Source organism: Neodiprion lecontei, chromosome 5, assembly GCF_021901455.1.
Source record: "Neodiprion lecontei isolate iyNeoLeco1 chromosome 5, iyNeoLeco1.1, whole genome shotgun sequence".
Taxonomy (NCBI): Eukaryota; Metazoa; Arthropoda; class Insecta; order Hymenoptera; family Diprionidae; genus Neodiprion; species Neodiprion lecontei.
Window position 1 is genome coordinate 3,181,532 of NC_060264.1, and position 25,762 is coordinate 3,207,293.

Genomic DNA, 25,762 nt, shown 5'->3' on the forward strand with positions numbered 1-25,762 from the left:
TGCAGGGGTTTTCTGGGTCGCTTATTGGATTCAACATACTGAATTTTCAAAATTTCATTTCAGATGTGTAATCAACGACCCCAAAAGCAGATAATTTATATAAAATATGGACACGTGTAGAGGGATAACTTTCTCGGAAAATAATTATTCCTTCAATTTTAACAATTTTTTTTCCAATCAATTTATTTCTAACAATAATAATTTACATTATATCCCAACAATTACTCTCGAGTATTGAAAACCTATTAGTATACTAGCAAAAATAGCAGTTATCAGCGAAGAATTATGTTGTAAAGATACAAAAAAATGTATATAAAATAGATGGTAAGAATACTTACCACTATGACTCAAAGGGTTAATTACCATGATGCAGGTGGCGCCTTATCCTACAAATTATATTTTAGTATTAAGTTTGAACTCAAATGGGAAAAAATGAAAACATTTCACACGAAAAATCCATGTACGGTGTAAGAGGAGAAGAAAAATTGGTAGAAAAAAAGAATCAACACGCGAGGTGTGATTTATCACGCGTCCAGCAGGGCTGGTGTTGCAGAAGTTAAGAACCGTGAGAGGGATATCTTGCGGTATTTATGCCGCTTACTGACAATATATGGTTTAGGACGACCCGTCTTGGCACGCGCGCACCTTTTGTACAACAATACGAATTGAGCGTAGGGTGCAATCAGACTTGACACGGGGAAGCAAGAAGAGGAATGTGCGACCGTGGGTGGGTGTAGTGTAGCCTCCACCTTCAGGGGAGGGGCATGGGACGGGGGAGAAGTGAGAATCACCCCGAGGACTATCACTGTAATGTAGTCAGAGTGCAGAGAGTGCAGCATCTACTCTTCGGTGTGCACCGTTGATGCTAATTGATTTTACGATGGAAATATATTAACCGTGAAGATCAACGCTGCGGATATCTGCAAGGGGGGGGGGGGGCATGTGACACGGTGACAACCGATCCGTGACTCCCTCCCTGCCATGTCCCTTTATACAACAGGGGACAACTAATTCACCTACGTATATACGTGTAAGACTGTGTGAAATGGATGCACCAGCAAAATTCGCAGATGCAATCGATTTCCCGCCGCCGATCAATACGGTAACCGCAAAAACAATATTTTTTTAAATGATCGAACTATATGTCTTGTCTTTCGTCAAACTTTGCTTACATTCAGATATGTTGGTGGTGACAACCATACGATTTTGTCTCTTCGTCCGTCCCGTATTATGATGCAGCGTTATATCGTATCTTTTCGCCGATTTGCTTAAAAGCCAGGAGAGATCAAAGCCATGATCCAGAGAGGCTAGAATTTGATAGAATTATGTGCTAAATCTCGCGGGGATAACGCAACACAAAGATTAAAGACAACGGATCCCGTTTCCTGATCGTAACGTGCCTTATACAAACCGTAGATGCCTAATTCGACGCATCCCTATTTCATCATTCACGTAATGAATATAGAAGCACGCGTCTTTTTTATTCAAATCAGACAGGTTTTCACGGGTTTCCTCACTTTGTTAGAGCAGCCATTTTTTACCAGCAACTATTCGATTTGGGGAACAAATTAACCGTCGAGTGTCTCACGTTATATCAGAAACATGACGAGTATTTCGATAATTATTTTCTGTAGAGCATGCTAATTGCTGGTTATCTAGCTTGATTATTATATACAACGAAGCGCATATGTATACAGAAACCATTTTCTACTTTCAAAGTTATGATACAGCCCAATTAAACTAGCCCGTGTCATCGGCACATTCGTTAAGTATTGTACGTATGCATGTATAGGGGTATACAGCCAGATGTGCGTACATTATCCAAATATGTGAATAAAATGGCACCGCGCATGCAGACGCAATCAGATTTCCGATTCTGAAACTTTGAGTATATGTATACCTAATTCCGAGTCCATGGCCGGGCTGTGTTATTTCAGGGTTCCCTGTATCAGGACCCGTGGGATTTTATGTTCCTACGATGATCCTCATTAGGTAATCATCTTTTAATTAACCCCGGATGAGCGTAGATTCCTGATTGGGCATCGCCGGGGCGATAACTGTCTCGAGTTCCGAGTGGTTCTTATTTGTGTTACGGTTGTAGGCGCGTGGTCCCTCAGCGATATAGATATATCCACAATGTATGTGTAGGTATAGGTGTGCGTCGACCTGCCGAAATATCAAGACGTTGTCCACACTGCAGAAGCTGTCCTCTTGTTAACCGTCCGGAGTACCTCGAGTATGCTCCTTATCGCACGTGCGTCGAAACGTGGACATAAACGTCCGAATGCCTCCTGTCGAAGCTGAATCGGTTATACCTGCGACATTCGTATACGTATGAAATATATATTAATATGTACCTTGTATACTTATCGCTAGACTGTACGACACAATTCTTGATAATTCATATGTGCGTTTATCTTAATTTCATCGTTTCATTTCAGCCCGTTTCGAAAGACCGTTAATTTCAAAAAACCGATTCAACAGATACCAACCCGCATTGAACTCGGACAGTAGTTTACTGCCGCATAAGAGAATGAGACTCGATACGGACAGCTGCCGGTGGTCGAATATCATCTCTCTTCAGGCGGCGGTTGGTGTGCAGGTATGGCCAGGGGGTCCGCCACGGCCCTTATAGGAACACACGCGCAGGTAAAAAATCAACCTGTAGCCCTTGTTAGCATTGTGTCTCAGACTCTTTGCGGCCCGCGATTGCAGAGGCGAAGGGAATCCAGTTTGAACCCTGCATTTGTTACCTGCGATAAAAAACGAAAAAGATGGAAGAGGATAAAAATCCGTGAGTATAATTTGTCCATCCGATTGAATAAGAAGATCATTCTGCAGGTAAATGAATTGATTGGCGAACTAAATGGATTCGCTTGCAAGGACTAACGGCGAAGTCGAAATAGATTGAAGTTAATACCTAACGTTACTTTAAAGATGAACGCTTAGTAAAAATCGATACCTCGATCCTTTGAAATGTCTGAAATTCAGCCAGTAAATATAATAAGAAAGAAAACATGTTCATCATTGGCAAAGCCGACTCTTCAGAAAATCGTACTAAAATTATAAAACAACGATTTTTTCCATCATGTTTCGTTATTGTTAACACGTTAGTATAATTTCAGTCTTGTGAAGTTGACATGACGTCTCCCGATTCCCCGCAGCGAGGGATAGAAATGCGACGAGCTGCGAGGACAATAGTGCAAGGGTACCGAGATGAACCCGCGATCAGGTAATTGATACAAATAGCGTCGATACCTACCCCCGAAGGAAAGGGCACCAGTCGCGCACTCGGGACGGCGGTTGATCCTTGATGGCTGCTGCGACGCCGGGCGTCCCGTCCCGCGTGTAGCCGCCTGCCTGCGGCGTACGTTCTGGTATCGCGTTCACACTTCGCTGCTCCGACTTCGGGTATCCCCGATTTTCGCGTCTCGGTTGTCGCCTCGGAAAGAAGCAAAAACTACCCTCTGCTCTCCTCCCATTCCATTTTCTCCGACGACGCCGCCCCCAGAGTAGCAGCATTCCTTCGTAACCTAAAATTCAGCTGCGTTCTGTGTATTTGAGTACATACATACATATATAAATACGTGGCAGAAAGGTATGCGTAAGGTGCAAGGATCCGTGATGCGTATATAGATATACGTATATCGTCCTGCGACGAGCCACCGCCTGTGTCGTAAATTTATGTAACGTGAGTCTTAAAGACGCCGTCATCTATTGTGCCACATCGCGCATATAAATATACGTTTTGTGTTCGCCTATGACGTATCTCTATCTTATACACATGTAATGTATTACATTTCAAAAATACGTTTGTTATGTGGGTATACCTACGCCTATCACTCGAATCTCGCACCGTTTAGTTCGGCTCTCCTCAAATGCGTGCGTAACAAAAAAATGACTAAAAACAACAATTTCTCTGATCTATTTAATATTTCTTGAACTTTTATGGCTGTTTCGTGCGATTTTTTATAACTTTAGTTGTACTCGATCCAACGATGATCAGTCCGTGTAATTTAAGACCAGATAAGTATACTTATGTATATAAGATTATAATATTAATCTACGACGATCGACTCTGTGCTTTAAATTCTTAGGCAAATTCGGCTGAATTTTTTACTACCAGCGTATAATGAATACGGCAAGCGGGCACAGACTACGTTTGATTTCCGTGATAAATACCGATCTTCCAGTGTCACAGGTTTCGCAGAGTTATGTACATATATTATAATGCCATCCGGGAGTTTACGATGCCGAAAACGGAGGAGGAGGGAGGAGAGGTGGAAAAGATGACGGATAAACTTTACGAGGGAAGAGTTCGCATGCCGACTAGCAAGGGCCGAGTCGCGGTGTGTAACGAAGAGGAGAAGAAGAGAAACGAAAGAACTGAATGGAATGGAAAAAAGAGCATGACGGAAAATAGCCGGGATCTGGGGAAGTGCATGCATATGGTGTAAAGACGGAGTTGGCGAGACACGCATTGGCTTTTGGCCAAACCGCGCGATCCATTAACGCCATTCTTATCAGCTGCTGACGTGGCGCTATACCGACGAGGTATAGTAGGATGACCAACGAACCGACGGGGTGTTTCTGTCCCCGGAAAGCAGTCTCTGTTCTCATAACTCGCCCGCAGATACTAAAAACGAATAATCAAACAGCCGCCCGGTCGCTAACCGCCACCCGAGCGATGGAACCCTCGCTTCTTTCGTTCTGCAAATAATATACCTATATACACATTACGTAGGTATGCATAGGTGCATTTTACCGGAATAGGTTGAAGATCGCGTGTCGTAGTCTGTCTCATATGTATGACATGATAGTTTTACATGCTTGTTCGATTGCATCATCGTTGCATCGTTCACGCAAATCTTATACCTAATGAGAAAAAAAAATTAAAAAATTACGCACCGATACGTTTTCATTTCCTCACTTTCTCGTCATCCCGATATATATATATATATATATATATATACAAATATAGGTTATTGAGCTACAGAGTTTTCCTAATTGAGATTAATCAAATCCCATACAGCTCGTTCGACTAAAAGGAATTAGCTGTTCATAAGTCTGCAGGTGCGTTGCAAACTAGCGATATGCACTCATTGTTTAAGCGAATAAAATATCGAGGAAACTGCGCCAGCCTGAAACGGTGAGCGGCATCGTTATATACATACATATGCACGAGGCCCAGGACAGTGACTTCCGGTAACGGCCCTGGACAGATTATCTTACGTAACTTTACATTATTCCTCAACAGCGTTTCGTACTTTTCGGTCTGATTGTTTATTAAAACGGTATAACATGTAGATTGACACTATTGATCAATGGGTATTGTTGCCCTTATCGGTAGATATGACAATTAAAACGTCTGGTACAGTGGGGAATTGATTTACGATTCGAACGAAATTTGCGAATGGTATCGCGACCGCTAGTGCCGTCCCTGATATAGAATTGATTGGTAGAAAACCAGTTGGTACACAAAGCCCACGACGGTTCGCGTCTACTTCACAACGGTAATGAATAAATGGATAGAAGAAATGCGATAAATTTGGAGGTTCACCAAATGTTGTGCTTTATGTTCGTTGGTTAAAATACGTATAATAGATAGTAAAAACGCAAGGCAGGGCAGACGCGAGGTTATATAATGAGTGCTAAAACGGAAGGGAACGGAATTCGAATATGGTGGACGACGACGTTGGGCGGCGCAATGCTGCCACAAGAAACAAGTGACGCTTGCTCCCTCCAAAACTTTCCCAGCGTTGGTAGCATTGGTTTTTGGTAGTTTACAAATAAAATGGCCGATATATGAGGCTATTTTGTATGGACAATAAAATTTACTGTTTTATAAAATTAATGACCATCAGCGGTGCGCAATTATGTTTTAAATAGTCGGATTAGTGCGGTGAAGTGTATGAAACGTGTAAGTAACGCGGGTGAAGGCTTGGGAGGGCCGTAAACGAGGTGGAGGTTGTCTTTTGGAGACCGTGGACGCCGCGAGCTTCCAAACGAGCTCGAAGCGGGCAGCGTTGTTGCGGGGACAGACACTTATAAGCTTCAATACATGCAAATCTCACGGAGCCGTCGTCTGATTTTTTTAAATTCATCCGCGCGCGTTGGCGCACCAAGAGCTGAGCCAAGGTACAAAATGATTCTTTTTGTAAATAAAATTTATTGTCCAGCTCGTCATTACCAATACGTTATTCGCCATTGGTTATTCGTAATGCGTTATTCTCTATACCCAACCAGATACGATGACCAGAGATCAGCCCTGCTTCCAGGATACAGGAGCGTGACGTTCTCTCGGCCTCTCCGGGCCTCAGGGAGCACTTTCTATACCCTGCAGAAATACTCGCAGTCGTGGAGTCCACCGGATCGGATAATGAATTGACGTCGAGCGAAGGGTCCGTTAGTGTCACGGTCAGCAGCGGCGACGTCTTTCCCTCCATTATCCCCTTTGGCAATATGTGCACGACGCCTGGAAATGCAGGTGCCGGATTTGGTTACCCTTGGTCATTTGGTGGGCCAGGTACTGACGCCCGTGATAACGCTCAGAGTGATTTAACTACAAACATTAGCTACGCAGTAAACAATAATCAGGATCAGGGTTCGAGTCAGAAAATTCAGGTCGACGTCAAGCCGGCTAAGTTGGCCAACAGTGCCCACCGTCGTCCGGTTTTTAATATGAATGAGAGTTGTCAACAGACTCCGACTACTCATCACGGACACACAGGAGGAGCTCACAATCAAACTCACGGGGTTCACGCTCGTGCCAAGAAGCATCACGATGTCTTCTCGATAACCTGCGACAAAGGAGGTTGTAACTGTGACGCATCCCACCCTACACCCCCCCCATCCTTATTCTCTAATCCTTTGGTATTTACCGCAGGCGATAAACACGCCATGAGTAAACATTTTATGACCCCGATCGGACCGCTCCAGCTCACGGCTGAGGAGTGTAACGAGATCCTCATGAAGCGTGCCGCAGCTGCGTCCAACCAGGCTAACGCCAACAGCGTGGCGACAAGCCAGACGGACACGACAGCCCACCTTGGGCATGTCTTCACTCACGTGAATACAGTGCAGATCGAGACCAAGGTCAAACAGCAACAGGACATGGGGAGCCAGGTTCGGGTCCCCAAAGAACGGCCCTACTCATGCTCAGAGTGCGGCAAGTCATTCCTACTGAAGCATCATCTCACTACTCATGCCAGAGTTCATACTGGGGAGAGACCCCACATTTGCCCCCACTGCGGCAAGAGCTTTGCTCACAAACACTGTTTACATACTCACCTTTTGTTGCACAGTTCCGAGCGACCTTATCAGTGTCGGGAGTGCAAAAAGTCATTCACCCTGAAGCATCACTTGGTAACTCACACCCGTGTCCACACGAGAGAGCGACCCTTCGTATGCCAGGAGTGCGGTAGGGCATTTCCATTGAAACGCCACCTAGTTACCCACAGTAAATTTCATTCTGGAGAACGACCCTTTGTATGCGAAGAATGTGGCGAGTCATTTTCACAGAAGGACCATCTCGTCATGCATTCACGTTTCCACGGCAGCTTACATCCATTCGTTTGCCACGACTGTGGTGCCACCTTCCAGAGAAAGTTTGAGCTGGTCAATCATGGGCGGTTGCACGGAAGGGTACCACACTCGTGTACGGTTTGCGGCAAAGAATTTCTTCAGAAACGTACTCTACTTGCCCACATGCGCTTGCACACTGGGGAGACTCCGTTTGCCTGCACTGTTTGCGGTGAGGCATTTCCTCGCAAAGCTGATTTGGTCGCTCACTCAAAGATACACAATAACAATACCAGTCCAGATGAGAAGCCATTGACTTGCAGGTACATGAACATAATTTTATCATGATAACTTTTGTTTCAAAAGGCTTCCACCAAAAAATAACCATTGCCACTCTTGACTGTCTTACTTAACAAATAAAAAAAAGAGAACTGAAGAGCTGCAAAAATAATTACTTGGTATTAAAAAAACGCAATTGTAAAGAGATGAAATATTTTCTAGGGAATGCGGATTGGAATTCTCAAATCGCGAAGCACTAACTCTGCATTTAAGGCTACATTCTGGCGATAGGACTCTGGTCACCGATCTGTGCGGGCTAGCGGCAGCGTTCCAGCAAACACCAGGTCACTTCCTAACGCCAAATACAACAGGGCCTCATCAGGTAAGCCTCGATTTTCTTCCAAGACAATATTCTGTCACATTAAAGATTAAGTATTTGCAGATGAATGGTCCTATCGGAACGCCGGGTGTTAGCCACATGCATGGGGCAACGCAGACATCCCCGCCAGTGGGTTCCGGGCCAAAACCGAAACCACATCTTTGTCCGGATTGTGGGCGCGGTTTCGCCCAAAAGCACGGGTTGTCACAGCATCAGCGCCGTCACACGGACGGTAGCTGCCACATCCGGTCCCACGTTTGCGACAAGTGCGGCAAGGCGTTCTTCCAAAAGAACCACTTGTTGCTTCATCAACGTCAACACATGGATCCTCCACCCAGTCTGCTTCGTCAGCAGCAGAGACAAGCAGCTCAGGCTGCGGCTCAGCAGGCTCAGCAGCAACAGCAACAACAGCAGCAGCAGCAACAGCAGCAGCAGGTCCAACAACAGCAGCAGCAGCAAGCCTGCACTGTGGACACAAAAGCAATACAGCTGCAAGCAATACAACAGCAAGTTCAGGTTCAGCAGCAACAGCAGCAGCAGCAACAACAACAACAACAACAACAACAACAACAACAACAACAACAACAACAACAACAACAACAACAACAGCAGCAACAACAACCGTGCACCGTTGATACGAAAGCAATACAATTGAACGTCACCATGTGAGACGGCACGAATGGCAATGAAACACGAAGAGACAAGTCTCCCTTTGGGACGGCGATAGCACCCCCGGATTACGCACCCAGCTGCCACCCTCTGCACGCACTTCTCTAATACTAACATTACACATTAGTTATATTTATTATCTCTAGAATCAAGTATGAAGTAATCAATTTTATTACAAGAGTATATATACAAATTATATATATATTATATTCTAATTATCGTGTAAGGCTTGTAACAAGAAAATAAAAATAACCATATATTAGTGTTTTACATAATACTTTATATATCATTTACTCTTAGTAGATTATATGTAAAATGAAATACTAAAACAAATTAGTTGCCTTATCTGAAATAATGAAAAATTTAATGAATTAATGACTATCGTTTGGTTTATTATTTTATTTTATTATTTTTTCCATTTACTTTTTAGTTCATAGGATATCAATTTATAAGAAAAAAAATCATATGAATAAACAAAGAGAAAAACGAAGGTCCGTTGGGTGTTGGAGTTTTTCTTCTTAATTGTCTATTACTACAATACCGTTGTTACTTCATCTGGCCCACAGTCACTCTGTTTTTTACCTCTAGCTCACGTACTCCCCCCTCTCTTTCTCCCTCTCTCTTAGCCAGTTGTAATATCTGTCCCCGTCTGTCTGCTGGCGGCCAGTGGGGGTGGCTTGGAATGTGTGTTGGGTGTGTGAACGGCGATAGCGGCGACGGTGGCGAATGGGAAAAGAGGGGATGGACACTGCGCACTTTCATGGCATCGGTGGGTAGCTAGGGCAGACTTCAGGTCATACACCTGCAGGCCAGCCACTAAACCAGCCGCGCTGCCACCGAGGTATATAGCTATATGCCATACCTGTAGTCGACGGCATCGAAAAATAAAAACTGATGCATACATGTCTATAATAATTATTTTCATTGGCTTCGCCGTGTATACATTGGTGTATTATTGATAATAATTGCATCGCAGGTCCATACGTAGCTTACGAATGATTGTGGAAAACGAAATAAACAGAAAGTTGAATGCATTTTTATCTTTCTCGAACAAAGACGGGGCACACATGTTGTTGCATACTGTATAATAACATACTGCATATAGATGCAGCACCAAATGCAGCAATTCTTTGCACCGCAAACAATTGACCGAGGCTGGTCACGTAGTACTTATGCATAGGATCATCGTTGCCGCGTGCAAAGAACTTACGTGTTATACACGTTAAAAGAGAATCTCTAATATTGTTCTTCGTTTTAATTTTGTTAAAACTTTCACCCATAGACGCGGGTAGTATTAATTACACATACATAGAATCCTACTAATCTGCACCTGTTTGTGATCATAGCAACGGAAGCGCGCCATTTTGTGCTGAAAACTAAATTTTCGAATTTTGCATTCGCAGCACACTTAGAGGTCCGACTTCGAACGAATGCATCGATAGTTGATCGAGTCATCAAAATTTCTGTATCTACCACCTGGCAATACCTAGTCGTGGTGGAAAATATCTTCCGTTTTCGCATAGCTTTTAAAAACGATAGACAGTATAATTTACCCTCCGCGCAAATAGGCTCACGCCTCGCTACGACGTATCATATATGCATCAGACACATATCGTATATACGATGCGTACGTATGCATATAGGTGTGTACAAAGGGAAATCGGCGGAAGGAAACGGGGTCGCTGCTCCGCCATCTGTTCGTTGTGCCCGGAATTAAGGAGGCGTCGATTGCGACTGCGCGCTGCATCGTCTGTCCCGCCTGTGCAGACGAACCGAAATAAATCGAAGAACTGTGAGCGAAGCAGAGCAGCACGGTTCTTGCTGGCTGGACGTGCATAGTGATGTTAAAAAGGAGTATATTTCGGTGCTTCATGCGAAGACAAAGCAGTGATCCGCGCTGAGACCGAGAATATTGTTTCGAGAATACCGAGGACTGTCGCAGAGAAGAGTTCACGGATGCATATGGAGGTTTGTATAGTTATCTTAATGTTGTGTTTTTATTTTCTTTTGCACTTCTCCGCTATTGCAACGACTCAGAACGCCGCCGTCTCTTTGTTTGGGTTTGACAACACACTGCCATTTTACTCAAGCAATTTCATCCGAAGCTCCGTCGTTATTATGTTTACATACTCGGTATTTCGCGGTAATATAATCATTGTAAGATACCGTGGCGTTAGTTATGACAACCCGCCTACTCAACTCCCTAATCGTTGTTCCTTTGTCCGCTATCGTCGCATCGGGCCAGGTTTAATCAGAGATCCAATCCGAAGCGCAGTTCAACGCACGTCCATGCTGATTGATGCCTGTCGCGCGTCGTCGAAACTACGCAATTCTATTTGTTTCGTTTCTTTTTCCCCAGATATCGGTTGTTTTCAAAACACATACCTTGTTTACATTTCCGTCTAGCATAAAGCATTCCATTAAGCTCCTAGCTATGCTTTACAAAGACGCTTTATCACTCTTCCGTATACTTACTCCTAATAATAAGATACCGAGGAAGCGAGAGCTGGTGTAAATTTCTCGTAAAATGTCCCTCCACGATTTTCACTTACGTTCCGTGGATGGACGTCTGTATCCCACTTGAGTTACCAGATTTTTATCATCGATAACTCTCCAATGGAAAATGTCAATTCTAAGTTAGAATAGTCGGAATCCCGCTAACCGTGTATAATTTGTGTGATGCGTATGCATGTATGGGTCTGTACACACGTACACCCTTGCTACACCAAGCGTCTATGTTATTTATTTTCCCGTCTTTCGTTGTGTATACCTTAACAGCTGATGAGGCCTGTCAGCTGCTTGCCTTGCTGCTTGCTGCGCGATAAACGGTCAGGGCCGTCGCTACTACGTATGTAATGTTATTAACCCTCTATTCCTTTCATCGCCGCCTCCTTTATCATTTCACACCACAAATTACATATGACAAATTTCTCTATCTCTGTCTGAGCTTTTCTATTTGATCACACGTGCATCCGTCACTTTCACGTCGCGTCTATTCTCGCGCGATGATACGGAGTGGAGTTAGTGAGTAAATTACATTAATTGCGTTAGCTTAATATGATAGAAAAAAAGTGATATAAAAACCAGCAACATTTACTTTTAATTCTCACAGTGTAGATCTAATTCTTTGATTTACTTGTTTCGTTCAATTACCTTCCACTATTGCAAAAGATGGTAATCGAACCGCTTCTGGTGCCTTATTATACTCTTATACAAAATTACAATTTGCTCAATCACGTTCATTCATTGTTATCTTTCATCGGCTGTAATACAATATTTTCACTCATTGGCGTACCTGCACGTTTTGCAGCACCATTCATGTCAATATTAGTTGAGATAATACCAGCTGTTAACCAAGGATAACTGTTGTATATAAACACAGGCATGTATTAGCTAAGGAAATACCTGAAACCTTGGACAATTTGGTAATATCTAAACTTTTGTTTGGCATACCGCTATTTGGAACAGATGTTTGGCTAGAAAAGATGTATTCTTAATACCTGCTAAATGCTGTTAAATACTCAGAATTTGACCTCTGTGTGGCCTTAAGCAAAAATAATCACTTCTGCAAGTTTCTTCCTAGAAAACATGTTAAAGATAAAGTTGTGATAAACCGTGGATAATTGAAATATCATTTGTCTTTCATTTACCAAAGAATACTGCTACATTCTGTTATCTATTTGAACAGGTGTTTCCACTGGCCTCTCCTATGGTACTCCATTAAACTTATGAATCAGTTTATTGTGTGACAAGCTTTACGAGTTCAGTACCCTCATTGAATATCTTTTATTATTGTCAAAATTATAAACAAAATTCTATTGAAATGAGCTTACAATATATTTTGTTATTTTGAATTACTACATTTCTTTTACAGCTTTTCAAACATATTTGCATAATTCAATGTGAGTTATAATTTTTTTATCAATTCAAAATTGTCTTATATTACCATTATTGCATTTGTGTTTCGCATAACAAAAGTATGTATTTCCATTCTCTGTTTGTATATGAATTTCAGAAGTTTATATTACTTCCTCACCATTCATCGATGATTTTTAACATGTTCATGAAGAAATACATGCATTTGTATTTGAGCTGTTATATGTTTTTGTATTTGAGTTGAGAACTTTCTCTTTCAGTCCCTCTATCTTTTTCCTCACTGTCGTCAAGTTCGGAATTATATTGTCATACACATATATTTCATAAACTGTGTATAGATTTCGTACATCTCTATACTAAAAATGTTATTGAAGTAACCAAATTTTGCAGTTCATACCAGTTTGAAATAATTGCTAGGATAACTGGGTTATCTGCATATCTATGCCTTGTTCCAAATAGCAGAGATTAAGCAATAAACATTGATAGGGTCAATGTTTTCGTTTGACTGATTCGAAGTAGCGCCGCTATCTCCTTGGATTTATAAGATTCAAACGACGGTATTAACTTGTCTATTAAATGATCTTAACCGTGCTATGAATGAAATTGAATCTTTCAGGTGCCCCTGAGCCGGCGCTGCCTGAACCAGCTCAACAGCTGATCGGAGTACGAGGCGGCGGTGACCGGGGCGAGAATTGCACCACCACCCCGCATACGGAAAAAGAATATACGATATATATTGGTTACTGGGTACTCAGTGGTAGCTTTAGATCAAACCAGAAACCTCGTGCTTTTGAAAAAAACCTCGAAAAGAAGAAAACGACAGAGGACGAGACCCAAGTCCTTCATTTAAGTGGACACGCCATCATGGTGAAAACTTTCCAGGCATACCTGCCCTCTTGCCATCGCACCTACTCGTGCATTCATTGCCGTGCTCACCTAGCCAACCACGATGAACTTATTTCCAAGGTGATGAACCTTAGCTTTCTTATAATTACTTTTTTCTTAAATATCTGACACGTGACATCATATTTAAAGTATACAACTTCTCAATTGATTCCAGTCATTTCAAGGTAGCCAAGGACGTGCCTACCTCTTCAACTCAGTGTAAGCATTTTTTGGTTTATAATTTTAAATTCCTAACGAGCCGCAGTCTTTCTGCTACTATTTTTCCCAATTTTTCTTTCATATCAATATATTTGAGTCTTTTACCACTTTCATTGCTACATTGCTGTTGTATAAAGCATATAGAGATACAGGTAATATTGAATGGCATTGTGCTGTTATCTACAAAAAAAAGTTTAATAACACCTTGTATTTATATACTTGAAAACACAAGTGAATTATGAAATTATTAGTATTAATTGATGCGTGATTTAGGGTGAATGTCGGTTGCGGTCCAGCAGAAGAGCGAGTACTGTTGACGGGGCTACATGCAGTGGCTGATATCTACTGCGAATGCTGCAAGACAACACTTGGATGGAAATATGTAAGTTATGTTCGAAATCGAGGGGTGCTACAATGGGTCCTACCTAATTACCTTGATCCCCAACAATGACGTATATATGTGGCTGGACACAAAACAATAGTACGTGTCGCTGATTATACTCTGTAAATTCATAAATGTGTTGTATTTTCCAGGAGCATGCGTTTGAGTCGAGCCAGAAATACAAAGAGGGAAAGTTCATAATTGAGCTGGCTCATATGATCAAGGAGAACGGGTGGGAATGAACGGGTGAATCTATCGATCGGAGTGAACCTCCGGACGTCACACGGAGACTTACTTCAAATGCTTATGACGTTGTTTTAACTGCAATGTGCGGTAATTTTTAACCGTCGAACCACCAACGAAAGTCTGTGATTTCATTTGTGATTTCTAATCTTAGTAACGTTTATGTTCTCGGACAATTTGAAGTATTGGATTTTAGTGTTGCGATTTATCTAAGTAAGCGATGAAGTTGACGGCATTCACGCTACTTGTCTTTACAGATCTAGCGAAGAGTATTCGTAACGTAATTATTTTTGAACGATAATCGAAAGATGGAATTAAAGATGACGCGGTTCAAGAAACGACCATGAATAACAAATGTAATAAAAGTGCTGAGGGTAGTGGAGGTTTTATAAACAGGAATTGTGGCTCTTTACAAGAACAGTGGGGGTACCTCCGGGTAATAATTTAATTTTGACTGTCTTGTAACAACTCCACAAACGTACTAAACGTATTTATACATGTATGTATATCCTTATATCATACTATATATAACGTATACTATAGTACACGTGTATTATACATATACATATATGTATATTCATAAAAAAAAAAATGAATATACATACTACTATGGTTCATGAATACCATGATGATCATGCGGGTTAGGTCGATGATCAGTCACGAATTACGCACCGAACAGCGCCAAGTATCGAAAAAACTTTACTGGAGCGACCATCTACCGTCTGCTTGCCTGCCTGCCTGCCTCTGCGTTTATCATTGGGATTTCACTGCCGATAATCCTTAAAAAATATAAATTCAAAATGCTGCATCATCTCTTGGCGTTGCAGCCCTAGACATAGTATAGCCTACATTGTAACGTGTATGATATTGAAAAGCCTATAATATTGTAATACTATAGCGCTCATGATATGATATAAGATCAGAGAGATATGAAGTATAATATGAAGATATGTCTGGGAGAAGCGGGAAAAAGGTGCGAAAAAGAGGATATATGTGTTTGCGTAAATTACGTGCAGGTGCGAGAAAGAGAGAGAGAGAAAGGAAGATAGCGACAGTGAAGTTCGCGGCGGGGCCGGGGGGGGGGGGCTAGATTGGACAGATGAGTAAAAGGAAATCATTATTTACTTCTTCAGGAACAGTTGCGCTGTTATGAGTGTGGTATAATCAAATGAACTGCGCGTTCGTATGCACGCCTGAAAAAGAGCATGCGATGGAAGGAGGACATGGATCAAATTGACGATAATTGCTCATTAATTTAAATACTGATCTCATCTGTAAATATTTATTAAGTCTGGCGCGAGAACTTGACTAAGATCAGATCATTTCGTTGTAAATGAATCACGCACCTAGATAATATAATAAAATTTCATGTAGTTATCACAATGTGGGTGGGCATATATTCGTCTCCGTTATTATTCGCTAATTTATTATTGTCAATTTTGAGAATATAGTAGCAACATCGTTCGATGTATATTTGTCGGCCCACTTTACGAGGGATCCTTATATACCTGTTTCAAGTTCGGTCAATTGCCTATTTTATCGTTGATACTATTATTATTCTTTTCTCAATTCGTTCACTATTTTAGATATGATTGGTATACAATTTGTTACCGATCAAAATGATTACACTGGTGAACTTTGCATCCATTTTTTTTTTTTTTTCGTGTATAAATGGGAAAAATGTTTCGCTTTCGTTTAATTCTTTTTCATAATTTGAAAGCTTGTTATATGCAATACTTTCATGCCCACAAAGCAAGAATCGGAGTATGAAAATTAGAAATTCACTGAGATCTTCGTACTCAATGATTATTCGAGGCATACATACGACAGTGCAGTATTTTATGTAGGAATGAACGAACGTGTACATGTGGCGGCCTAATCCTCATACTGTCTCAAACAGTACCTACTTTTTATATTATTGTGCTAAGCTCTCCTTTCCACCAACACCTTTCCTCAATCCCCCACCCATCATAAAGATACCTGTCCACCTCTAACCACTTTTGAATCCCAAGCCTACACAAAACCACCTCTACTCACCTTTGCTTTGTATAAAACATGTTCGTAATAAAAGTATTTCGCAACAAATTATGGGTATACTTTACTACTTGTTGACGCGTCTGTTACCCTGCATATGTAATATAGAAACGGTGAAAAGCAAATGATGACATTTCACTTGGAATAACTTGCAATTTTGCATGCCGACAAAGTCTGTTCGTCTAATTTGTTCTTACAAAATGCGAAATACGAGAATAGCTCTCTGGTGAAAGAATTCTTACATTTAGATGCGTGACATCATCGTAATTTTGCGATAGTAATTGACTGTAATTCGCTGCGAGCGATGGATCAGAAGTTATAGCCCAGGAACGACAGGTTCCTTTTATTTTTGGCGAAAATTTTCGCGATTTTGAAAAGTGCTGGAATAAATTCTTTCTGACACTAATCCGACGTAATTTTGCGAGAGAAATCGATTGAGCGCAGTCCCAGGACGCTGCGATCGACGCATCAGAAGTTACAGCCAAAAAACGAGAACCTGTATTTTTGACACTTTTCGGCAGGTGCTTTTTCCTCCGTAGTTTCTCTCCTGTTGGTCCCACGCTCTTTTCGCCGCGTTTTCTGAGTTCCTGGGGGTCCAATCGGTCGGAAAAGGGTCACACAAATCAATTCCAAGACAAAAAATTTTTCGGTCAAAAAAAAGGAAGGTTAACCCCTTTGTATTTTTGGCGAAAATTTTCGCGATTTTGAAAAGTGCTGGAATAAATTCTTTCTGACACTAATCCGACGTAATTTTGCGAGAGAAATCGATTGAGCGCAGTCCCAGGACGCTGCGATCAACGCATCAGAAGTTACAGCCAAAAAACGAGAACCCGTATTTTTGACACTTTTCAGCAGGTGCTTTTTCCTCCGTAGTTTCTCTCCTGTTGGTCCCACGCTCTTTTCGCTGCGTTTTCTGAGTTCCTGTGGGTCCAATTGGTCGGGAAAGGGTCATACAAATCAATTCCAAGACAAAAAATTTTTCGGTCAAAAAAAAAGGAAGGTTAACCCCTTTGTATTTTTGGCGAAAATTTTCACGATTTTGAAAAGTGCTGGAATAAATTCTTTCAGACACTAATCCGACGTAATTTTGCGAGAGAAATCGATTGAGCGCAGTCCCAGGACGCTGCGATCAACGCATCAGAAGTTACGGCCAAAAAACGAGAACCCGTATTTTTGACACTTTTCAGCAGGTGCTTTTTCCTCCGTAGTTTCTCTCCTGTTGGTCCCACGCTCTTTTCGCTGCGTTTTCTGAGTTCCTGTGGGTCCAATCGGTCGGGAAAGGGTCATACAAATCAGTTCCATGACAAAAAATTTTTCGGTCAAAAAAAAAGGAAGGTTAACCCTTTTGTATTTTTGGCGAAAATTTTCGCGATTTTGAAAAGTGCTGGAATAAATTCTTTCTGACACTAATCCGACGTAATTTTGCGAGAGAAATCGATTGAGCGCAGTCCCAGGACGCTGCGATCAACGCATCAGAAGTTACAGCCGAAAAACGAGAACCTGTATTTTTGACACTTTTCAGCAGGTGCTTTTTCCTCCGTAGTTTCTCTCCTGTTGGTCCCACGCTCTTTTCGCTGCGTTTTCTGAGTTCCTGTGGGTCCAATCGGTCGGGAAAGGGTCATACAAATCAGTTCCATGACAAAAAATTTTTCGGTCAAAAAAAAAGGAAGGTTAACCCTTTTGTATTTTTGGCGAAAATTTTCGCGATTTTGAAAAGTGCTGGAATAAATTCTTTCTGACACTAATCCGACGTAATTTTGCGAGAGAAATCGATTGAGCGCAGTCCCAGGACGCTGCGATCAACGCATCAGAAGTTACAGCCGAAAAACGAGAACCTGTATTTTTGACACTTTTCAGCAGGTGCTTTTTCCTCCGTAGTTTCTCTCCTGTTGGTCCCACGCTCTTTTCGCTGCGTTTTCTGGGTTTCTGGGGGTCCAATTGATCGGGAAAGGGTCATACAAATCAATTCCAAGACGAAAAATTTTTCGGTCAAAAAAAAAGGAAGGTTAACCCCTTTGTATTTTAGGCGAAAATTTTCACGATTTTGAAAAGTGCTGGAATAAATTCTTTCTGACACTAATCCGACGTAATTTTGCGAGAGAAATCGATTGAGCGCAGTCCCAGGACGCTGCGATCGACGCATCAGAAGTTACAGCCCAAAAACGAGAACCTGTATTTTTGACACTTTTCGGCAGGTGCTTTTTCCTCCGTAGTTTCTCTCCTGTTGGTCCCACGCTCTTTTCGCCGCGTTTTCTGAGTTCCTGGGGGTCCAATCGGTCGGAAAAGGGTCACACAAATCAATTCCAAGACAAAAAATTTTTCGGTCAAAAAAAAGGAAGGTTAACCCCTTTGTATTTTTGGCGAAAATTTTCGCGATTTTGAAAAGTGCTGGAATAAATTCTTTCTGACACTAATCCGACGTAATTTTGCGAGAGAAATCGATTGAGCGCAGTCCCAGGACGCTGCGATCAACGCATCAGAAGTTACAGCCAAAAAACGAGAACCCGTATTTTTGACACTTTTCAGCAGGTGCTTTTTCCTCCGTAGTTTCTCTCCTGTTGGTCCCACGCTCTTTTCGCTGCGTTTTCTGAGTTCCTGTGGGTCCAATTGGTCGGGAAAGGGTCATACAAATCAATTCCAAGACAAAAAATTTTTCGGTCAAAAAAAAAGGAAGGTTAACCCCTTTGTATTTTTGGCGAAAATTTTCGCGATTTTGAAAAGTGCTGGAATAAATTCTTTCAGACACTAATCCGACGTAATTTTGCGAGAGAAATCGATTGAGCGCAGTCCCAGGACGCTGCGATCAACGCATCAGAAGTTACGGCCAAAAAACGAGAACCCGTATTTTTGACACTTTTCAGCAGGTGCTTTTTCCTCCGTAGTTTCTCTCCTGTTGGCCCCACGCTCTTTTCGCTGCGTTTTCTGAGTTCCTGTGGGTCCAATCGGTCGGGAAAGGGTCATACAAATCAGTTCCATGACAAAAAATTTTTCGGTCAAAAAAAAAGGAAGGTTAACCCTTTTGTATTTTTGGCGAAAATTTTCGCGATTTTGAAAAGTGCTGGAATAAATTCTTTCTGACACTAATCCGACGTAATTTTGCGAGAGAAATCGATTGAGCGCAGTCCCAGGACGCTGCGATCAACGCATCAGAAGTTACAGCCGAAAAACGAGAACCTGTATTTTTGACACTTTTCAGCAGGTGCTTTTTCCTCCGTAGTTTCTCTCCTGTTGGTCCCACGCTCTTTTCGCTGCGTTTTCTGGGTTTCTGGGGGTCCAATTGATCGGGAAAGGGTCATACAAATCAATTCCAAGACGAAAAATTTTTCGGTCAAAAAAAAAGGAAGGTTAACCCCTTTGTATTTCAGGCGAAAATTTTCACGATTTTGAAAAGTGCTGGAATAAATTCTTTCTGACACTAATCCGACGTAATTTTGCGGGAGAAATCGATTGAGCGCAGTCCCAGGACGCTGCGATCAACGCATCAGAAGTTACAGCCAAAAAACGAGAACCTGTATTTTTGACACTTTTCAGCAGGTGCTTTTTCCTCCGTAGTTTCTCTCCTGTTGGTCCCACGCTCTTTTCGCTGCGTTTTCTGGGTTTCTGGGGGTCCAATTGGTCGGGAAAGGGTCATACAAATCAATTCCAAGACGAAAAATTTTTCGGTCAAAAAAAAAGGAAGGTTAACCCCTTCGTATTTTTGGCGAAAATTTACGCGATTTTGAAAAGTGCTGGAATAAATTCTTCCTGACACTAATCCGACGTAATTTTGCGAGAGAAATCGATTGAGCGCAGTCCCAGGACGCTGCGATCAACGCATCAGAAGTTACAGCCAAAAAACGAGAACCCGTATTTTTGACACTTTTCAGCAGGTGCTTTTTCCTCCGTAGTTTCTCTCCTGTTGGTCCCACGCTCTTTTCGCTGCGTTTTCTGAGTTCCTGTGGGTCCGATTGGTCGGGAAAGGGTCATACAAATCAATTCCAAGACAAAAAATTTTTCGGTCAAAAAAAAAGGAAGGTTAACCCCTTTGTATTTTTGGCGAAAATTTTCGCGATTTTGAAAGTGCTGGAATAAATTCTTTCTGACACTAATCCGACGTAATTTTGCGGGAGAAATCGATTGAGCGCAGTCCCAGGACGCTGCGATCAACGCATCAGAAGTTACAGCCGAAAAACGAGAACCTGTATTTTTGACACTTTTCAGCAGGTGCTTTTTCCTCCGTAGTTTCTCTCCTGTTGGTCCCACGCTCTTTTCGCTGCGTTTTCTGGGTTTCTGGGGGTCCAATTGATCGGGAAAGGGTCATACAAATCAATTCCAAGACGAAAAATTTTTCGGTCAAAAAAAAAGGAAGGTTAACCCCTTTGTATTTTAGGCGAAAATTTTCACGATTTTGAAAAGTGCTGGAATAAATTCTTTCTGACACTAATCCGACGTAATTTTGCGGGAGAAATCGATTGAGCGCAGTCCCAGGACGCTGCGATCAACGCATCAGAAGTTACAGCCAAAAAACGAGAACCTGTATTTTTGACACTTTTCAGCAGGTGCTTTTTCCTCCGTAGTTTCTCTCCTGTTGGTCCCACGCTCTTTTCGCTGCGTTTTCTGGGTTTCTGGGGGTCCAATTGGTCGGGAAAGGGTCATACAAATCAATTCCAAGACGAAAAATTTTTCGGTCAAAAAAAAAGGAAGGTTAACCCCTTCGTATTTTTGGCGAAAATTTACGCGATTTTGAAAAGTGCTGAAATAAATTCTTCCTGACACTAATCCGACGTAATTTTGCGAGAGAAATCGATTGAGCGCAGTCCCAGGACGCTGCGATCAACGCATCAGAAGTTACAGCCAAAAAACGAGAACCCGTATTTTTGACACTTTTCAGCAGGTGCTTTTTCCTCCGTAGTTTCTCTCCTGTTGGTCCCACGCTCTTTTCGCTGCGTTTTCTGAGTTCCTGTGGGTCCAATTGGTCGGGAAAGGGTCATACAAATCAATTCCAAGACAAAAAATTTTTCGGTCAAAAAAAAAGGAAGGTTAACCCCTTTGTATTTTTGGCGAAAATTTTCGCGATTTTGAAAAGTGCTGGAATAAATTCTTTCTGACACTAATCCGACGTAATTTTGCGAGAGAAATCGATTGAGCGCAGTCCCAGGACGCTGCGATCAACGCATCAGAAGTTACGGCCGAAAAACGAGAACCCGTATTTTTGACACTTTTCACCGCGTGCTTTTTCCTCCGTAGTTTCTCTCCTGTTGGTCCCACGCTCTTTTCGCCGCGTTTTCTGAGTTCCTGGGGGTCCAATCGGTCGGGAAGGGGTCATACAAATCAGTTCCAAGACAAAAAATTTTTCGGTCAAAAAAAAAGGAAGGTTAACCCCTTCGTATTTTTGGCGAAAATTTTCGCGATTTTGAAAAGTGCTGGAATAAATTCTTTCTGACACTAATCCGACGTAATTTTGCGAGAGAAATCGATTGAGCGCAGTCCCAGGACGCTGCGATCAACGCATCAGAAGTTACGGCCGAAAAACGAGAACCCGTATTTTTGACACTTTTCACCGCGTGCTTTTTCCTCCGTAGTTTCTCTCCTGTTGGTCCCACGCTCTTTTCGCCGCGTTTGCTGAGTTCCTGGGGGTCCAATCGGTCGGGACAGGGTCATACAAATCAATTCCAAGACAAAAAATTTTTCGGTCAAAAAAAAAGGAAGGTTAACCCCTTTGTATTTTTGGCTAAAATTTTCGCGATTTTGAAAAGTGCTGGAATAAATTATTTCTGACACTAATCCGACGTAATTTTGCGAGAGAAATCGATTGAGCGCAGTCCCAGGACCTTGCGATCGACGCATCAGAAGTTACAGCCAAAAAACGAGAACCTGTATTTTTGACACTTTTCGGCAGGTGCTTTTTCCTCCGTAGTTTCTCTCCTGTTGGTCCCACGCTCTTTTCGCCGCGTTTTCTGAGTTCCTGGGGGTCCAATCGGTCGGAAAAGGGTCACACAAATCAATTCCAAGACAAAAAATTTTTCGGTCAAAAAAAAAGGAAGGTTAACCCCTTTGTATTTTTGGCGAAAATTTTCGCGATTTTGAAAAGTGCTGGAATAAATTCTTTCTGACACTAATCCGACGTAATTTTGCGAGAGAAATCGATTGAGCGCAGTCCCAGGACGCTGCGATCAACGCATCAGAAGTTACGGCCGAAAAACGGGAACCTGTATTTTTGACACTTTTCAGCAGGTGCTTTTTCCTCCGTAGTTTCTCTCCTGTTGGTCCCACGCTCTTTTCGCCGCGTTTGCTGAGTTCCTGGGGGTCCAATCGGTCGGGACAGGGTCATACAAATCAATTCCAAGACAAAAAATTTTTCGGTCAAAAAAAAAGGAAGGTTAACCCCTTTGTATTTTTGGCTAAAATTTTCGCGATTTTGAAAAGTGCTGGAATAAATTATTTCTGACACTAATCCGACGTAATTTTGCGAGAGAAATCGATTGAGCGCAGTCCCAGGACGCTGCGATCAACGCATCAGAAGTTACAGCCAAAAAACGAGAACCCGTATTTTTGACACTTTTCAGCAGGTGCTTTTTCCTCCGTAGTTTCTCTCCTGTTGGTCCCACGCTCTTTTCGCTGCGTTTTCTGAGTTCCTGTGGGTTCAATTGGTCGGGAAAGGGTCATACAAATCAATTCCAAGACAAAAAATTTTTCGGTCAAAAAAAAAGGAAGGTTAACCCCTTTGTATTTTTGGCGAAAATTTTCGCGATTTTGAAAAGTGCTGGAATAAATTCTTTCAGACACTAATCCGACGTAATTTTGCGAGAGAAATCGATTGAGCGCAGTCCCAGGACGCTGCGATCAACGCATCAGAAGTTACGGCCAAAAAACGAAAACCCGTATTTTTGACACTTTTCAGCAGGTGCTTTTTCCTCCGTAGTTTCTCTCCTGTTGGTCCCACGCTCTTTTCGCTGCGTTTTCTGAGTTCCTGTGGGTCCAATCGGTCGGGAAAGGGTCATACAAATCAGTTCCATGACAAAAAATTTTTCGGTCAAAAAAAAAGGAAGGTTAACCCTTTTGTATTTTTGGCGAAAATTTTCGCGATTTTGAAAAGTGCTGGAATAAATTCTTTCTGACACTAATCCGACGTAATTTTGCGAGAGAAATTGATTGAGCGCAGTCCCAGGACGCTGCGATCAACGCATCAGAAGTTACAGCCGAAAAACGAGAACCTGTATTTTTGACACTTTTCAGCAGGTGCTTTTTCCTCCGTAGTTTCTCTCCTGTTGGTCCCACGCTCTTTTCGCTGCGTTTTCTGGGTTTCTGGGGGTCCAATTGATCGGGAAAGGGTCATACAAATCAATTCCAAGACGAAAAATTTTTCGGTCAAAAAAAAAGGAAGGTTAACCCCTTTGTATTTTAGGCGAAAATTTTCACGATTTTGAAAAGTGCTGGAATAAATTCTTCCTGACACTAATCCGACGTAATTTTGCGAGAGAAATCGATTGAGCGCAGTCCCAGGACGCTGCGATCAACGCATCAGAAGTTACAGCCAAAAAACGAGAACCCGTATTTTTGACACTTTTCAGCAGGTGCTTTTTCCTCCGTAGTTTCTCTCCTGTTGGTCCCACGCTCTTTTCGCTGCGTTTTCTGAGTTCCTGTGGGTCCGATTGGTCGGGAAAGGGTCATACAAATCAATTCCAAGACAAAAAATTTTTCGGTCAAAAAAAAAGGAAGGTTAACCCCTTTGTATTTTTGGCGAAAATTTTCGCGATTTTAAAAAGTGCTGGAATAAATTCTTTCTGACACTAATCCGACGTAATTTTGCGAGAGAAATCGATTGAGCGCAGTCCCAGGACGCTGCGATCAACGCATCAGAAGTTACAGCCGAAAAACGAGAACCTGTATTTTTGACACTTTTCAGCAGGTGCTTTTTCCTCCGTAGTTTCTCTCCTGTTGGTCCCACGCTCTTTTCGCTGCGTTTTCTGGGTTTCTGGGGGTCCAATTGATCGGGAAAGGGTCATACAAATCAATTCCAAGACGAAAAATTTTTCGGTCAAAAAAAAAGGAAGGTTAACCCCTTTGTATTTTAGGCGAAAATTTTCACGATTTTGAAAAGTGCTGGAATAAATTCTTTCTGACACTAATCCGACGTAATTTTGCGGGAGAAATCGATTGAGCGCAGTCCCAGGACGCTGCGATCGACGCATCAGAAGTTACAGCCAAAAAACGAGAACCTGTATTTTTGACACTTTTCAGCAGGTGCTTTTTCCTCCGTAGTTTGTCTCCTGTTGGTCCCACGCTCTTTTCGCCGCGTTTTCTGAGTACCTGGGGGTCCAATCGGTCGGGAAAGGGTCATACAAATCAGTTCCAAGACAAAAAATTTTTCGGTCAAAAAAAAAGGAAGGTTAACCCCTTTGTATTGTTGGCGAAAATTTTCGCGATTTTGAAAAGTGCTGGAATAAATTCTTTCTGACACTAATCCGACGTAATTTTGCGAGAGAAATCGATTGAGCGCAGTCCCAGGACGCTGCGATCGACGCATCAGAAGTTACAGCCAAAAAACGAGAACCTGTATTTTTGACACTTTTCAGCAGGTGCTTTTTCCTCCGTAGTTTCTCTCCTGTTGGTCCCACGCTCTTTTCGCTGCGTTTTCTGGGTTTCTGGGGGTCCAATTGGTCGGGAAAGGGTCATACAAATCAATTCCAAGACTAAAAATTTTTCGGTCAAAAAAAAAGGAAGGTTAACCCCTTCGTATTTTTGGCGAAAATTTACGCGATTTTGAAAAGTGCTGGAATAAATTCTTCCTGACACTAATCCGACGTAATTTTGCGAGAGAAATCGATTGAGCGCAGTCCCAGGACGCTGCGATCAACGCATCAGAAGTTACAGCCAAAAAACGAGAACCCGTATTTTTGACACTTTTCAGCAGGTGCTTTTTCCTCCGTAGTTTCTCTCCTGTTGGTCCCGAGCTCTTTTCGCTGCGTTTTCTGAGTTCCTGTGGGTCCAATTGGTCGGGAAAGGGTCATACAAATCAATTCCAAGACAAAAAATTTTTCGGTCAAAAAAAAAGGAAGGTTAACCCCTTTGTATTTTTGGCGAAAATTTTCGCGATTTTGAAAAGTGCTGGAATAAATTCTTTCTGACACTAATCCGACGTAATTTTGCGAGAGAAATCGATTGAGCGCAGTCCCAGGACGCTGCGATCAACGCATCAGAAGTTACGGCCGAAAAACGAGAACCCGTATTTTTGACACTTTTCACCGCGTGCTTTCTCCTCCGTAGTTTCTCTCCTGTTGGTCCCACGCTCTTTT

At 42.2% G+C, this 25,762-nt stretch overlaps 2 protein-coding genes and 1 long non-coding RNA gene across 5 annotated transcripts; 2 read left to right on the forward strand and 1 right to left on the reverse strand.

Annotated features, from left to right (window-relative positions):
* Positions 1-184: 184 nt before the first annotated feature.
* Positions 185-3,783, reverse strand: LOC124294792. Its single transcript, XR_006904723.1, has 3 exons — positions 3,263-3,783; positions 2,493-2,753; positions 185-2,315 (listed from the first exon to the last, which is right to left on the reverse strand). It is a non-coding gene; the product is annotated as an uncharacterized LOC124294792 (long non-coding RNA).
* On the forward strand, positions 2,659-8,878 carry LOC107221291 (zinc finger protein 2). Of its 3 annotated transcripts, none has more exons than XM_046741956.1 (5): positions 2,659-2,794; positions 3,126-3,232; positions 6,247-7,844; positions 8,023-8,182; positions 8,234-8,878. In XM_046741956.1, the coding sequence occupies exons 3-5, from the start codon at positions 6,463-6,465 to the stop codon at positions 8,846-8,848; spliced, it is 2,157 nt and encodes a 718-aa protein (XP_046597912.1). In that variant the 5' UTR covers positions 2,659-2,794; positions 3,126-3,232; positions 6,247-6,462; the 3' UTR covers positions 8,849-8,878. The 3 variants fall into 3 exon arrangements, with proteins under 3 accessions (XP_046597912.1, XP_046597914.1, XP_046597913.1); XM_046741958.1 differs by having other exon boundaries at positions 8,243-8,878; XM_046741957.1 differs by lacking the exons at positions 2,659-2,794; positions 3,126-3,232 and adding an exon at positions 5,210-6,138.
* A 1,719-nt stretch (positions 8,879-10,597) lies between these two features.
* On the forward strand, positions 10,598-16,538 carry LOC107221274 (protein yippee-like 1). Its single transcript, XM_015660204.2, has 5 exons — positions 10,598-10,816; positions 13,341-13,690; positions 13,785-13,828; positions 14,102-14,210; positions 14,363-16,538. Exons 2-5 carry the CDS (start codon positions 13,589-13,591, stop codon positions 14,450-14,452), a joined length of 345 nt encoding a protein of 114 aa, XP_015515690.1. The 5' UTR covers positions 10,598-10,816; positions 13,341-13,588; the 3' UTR covers positions 14,453-16,538.
* Positions 16,539-25,762: the final 9,224 nt, after the last annotated feature.

Coding starts and splice junctions, on each gene's coding strand:
- LOC107221274 (XM_015660204.2), top strand. CDS start 13,589: ATGGTGAAAACTTTCCAGGCATACCTGCCCTCTTGCCATCGCACCTAC. Junction 13,829..14,101: donor GCCTACCTCTTCAACTCAGT/GTAAGCATTTTT, acceptor TGCGTGATTTAG/GGTGAATGTCGGTTGCGGTC. Junction 14,211..14,362: donor CAACACTTGGATGGAAATAT/GTAAGTTATGTT, acceptor TGTATTTTCCAG/GAGCATGCGTTTGAGTCGAG.
- LOC107221291 (XM_046741956.1), top strand. CDS start 6,463: ATGTGCACGACGCCTGGAAATGCAGGTGCCGGATTTGGTTACCCTTGG. Junction 7,845..8,022: donor GAGAAGCCATTGACTTGCAG/GTACATGAACAT, acceptor AATATTTTCTAG/GGAATGCGGATTGGAATTCT. Junction 8,183..8,233: donor ATACAACAGGGCCTCATCAG/GTAAGCCTCGAT, acceptor TTAAAGATTAAG/TATTTGCAGATGAATGGTCC.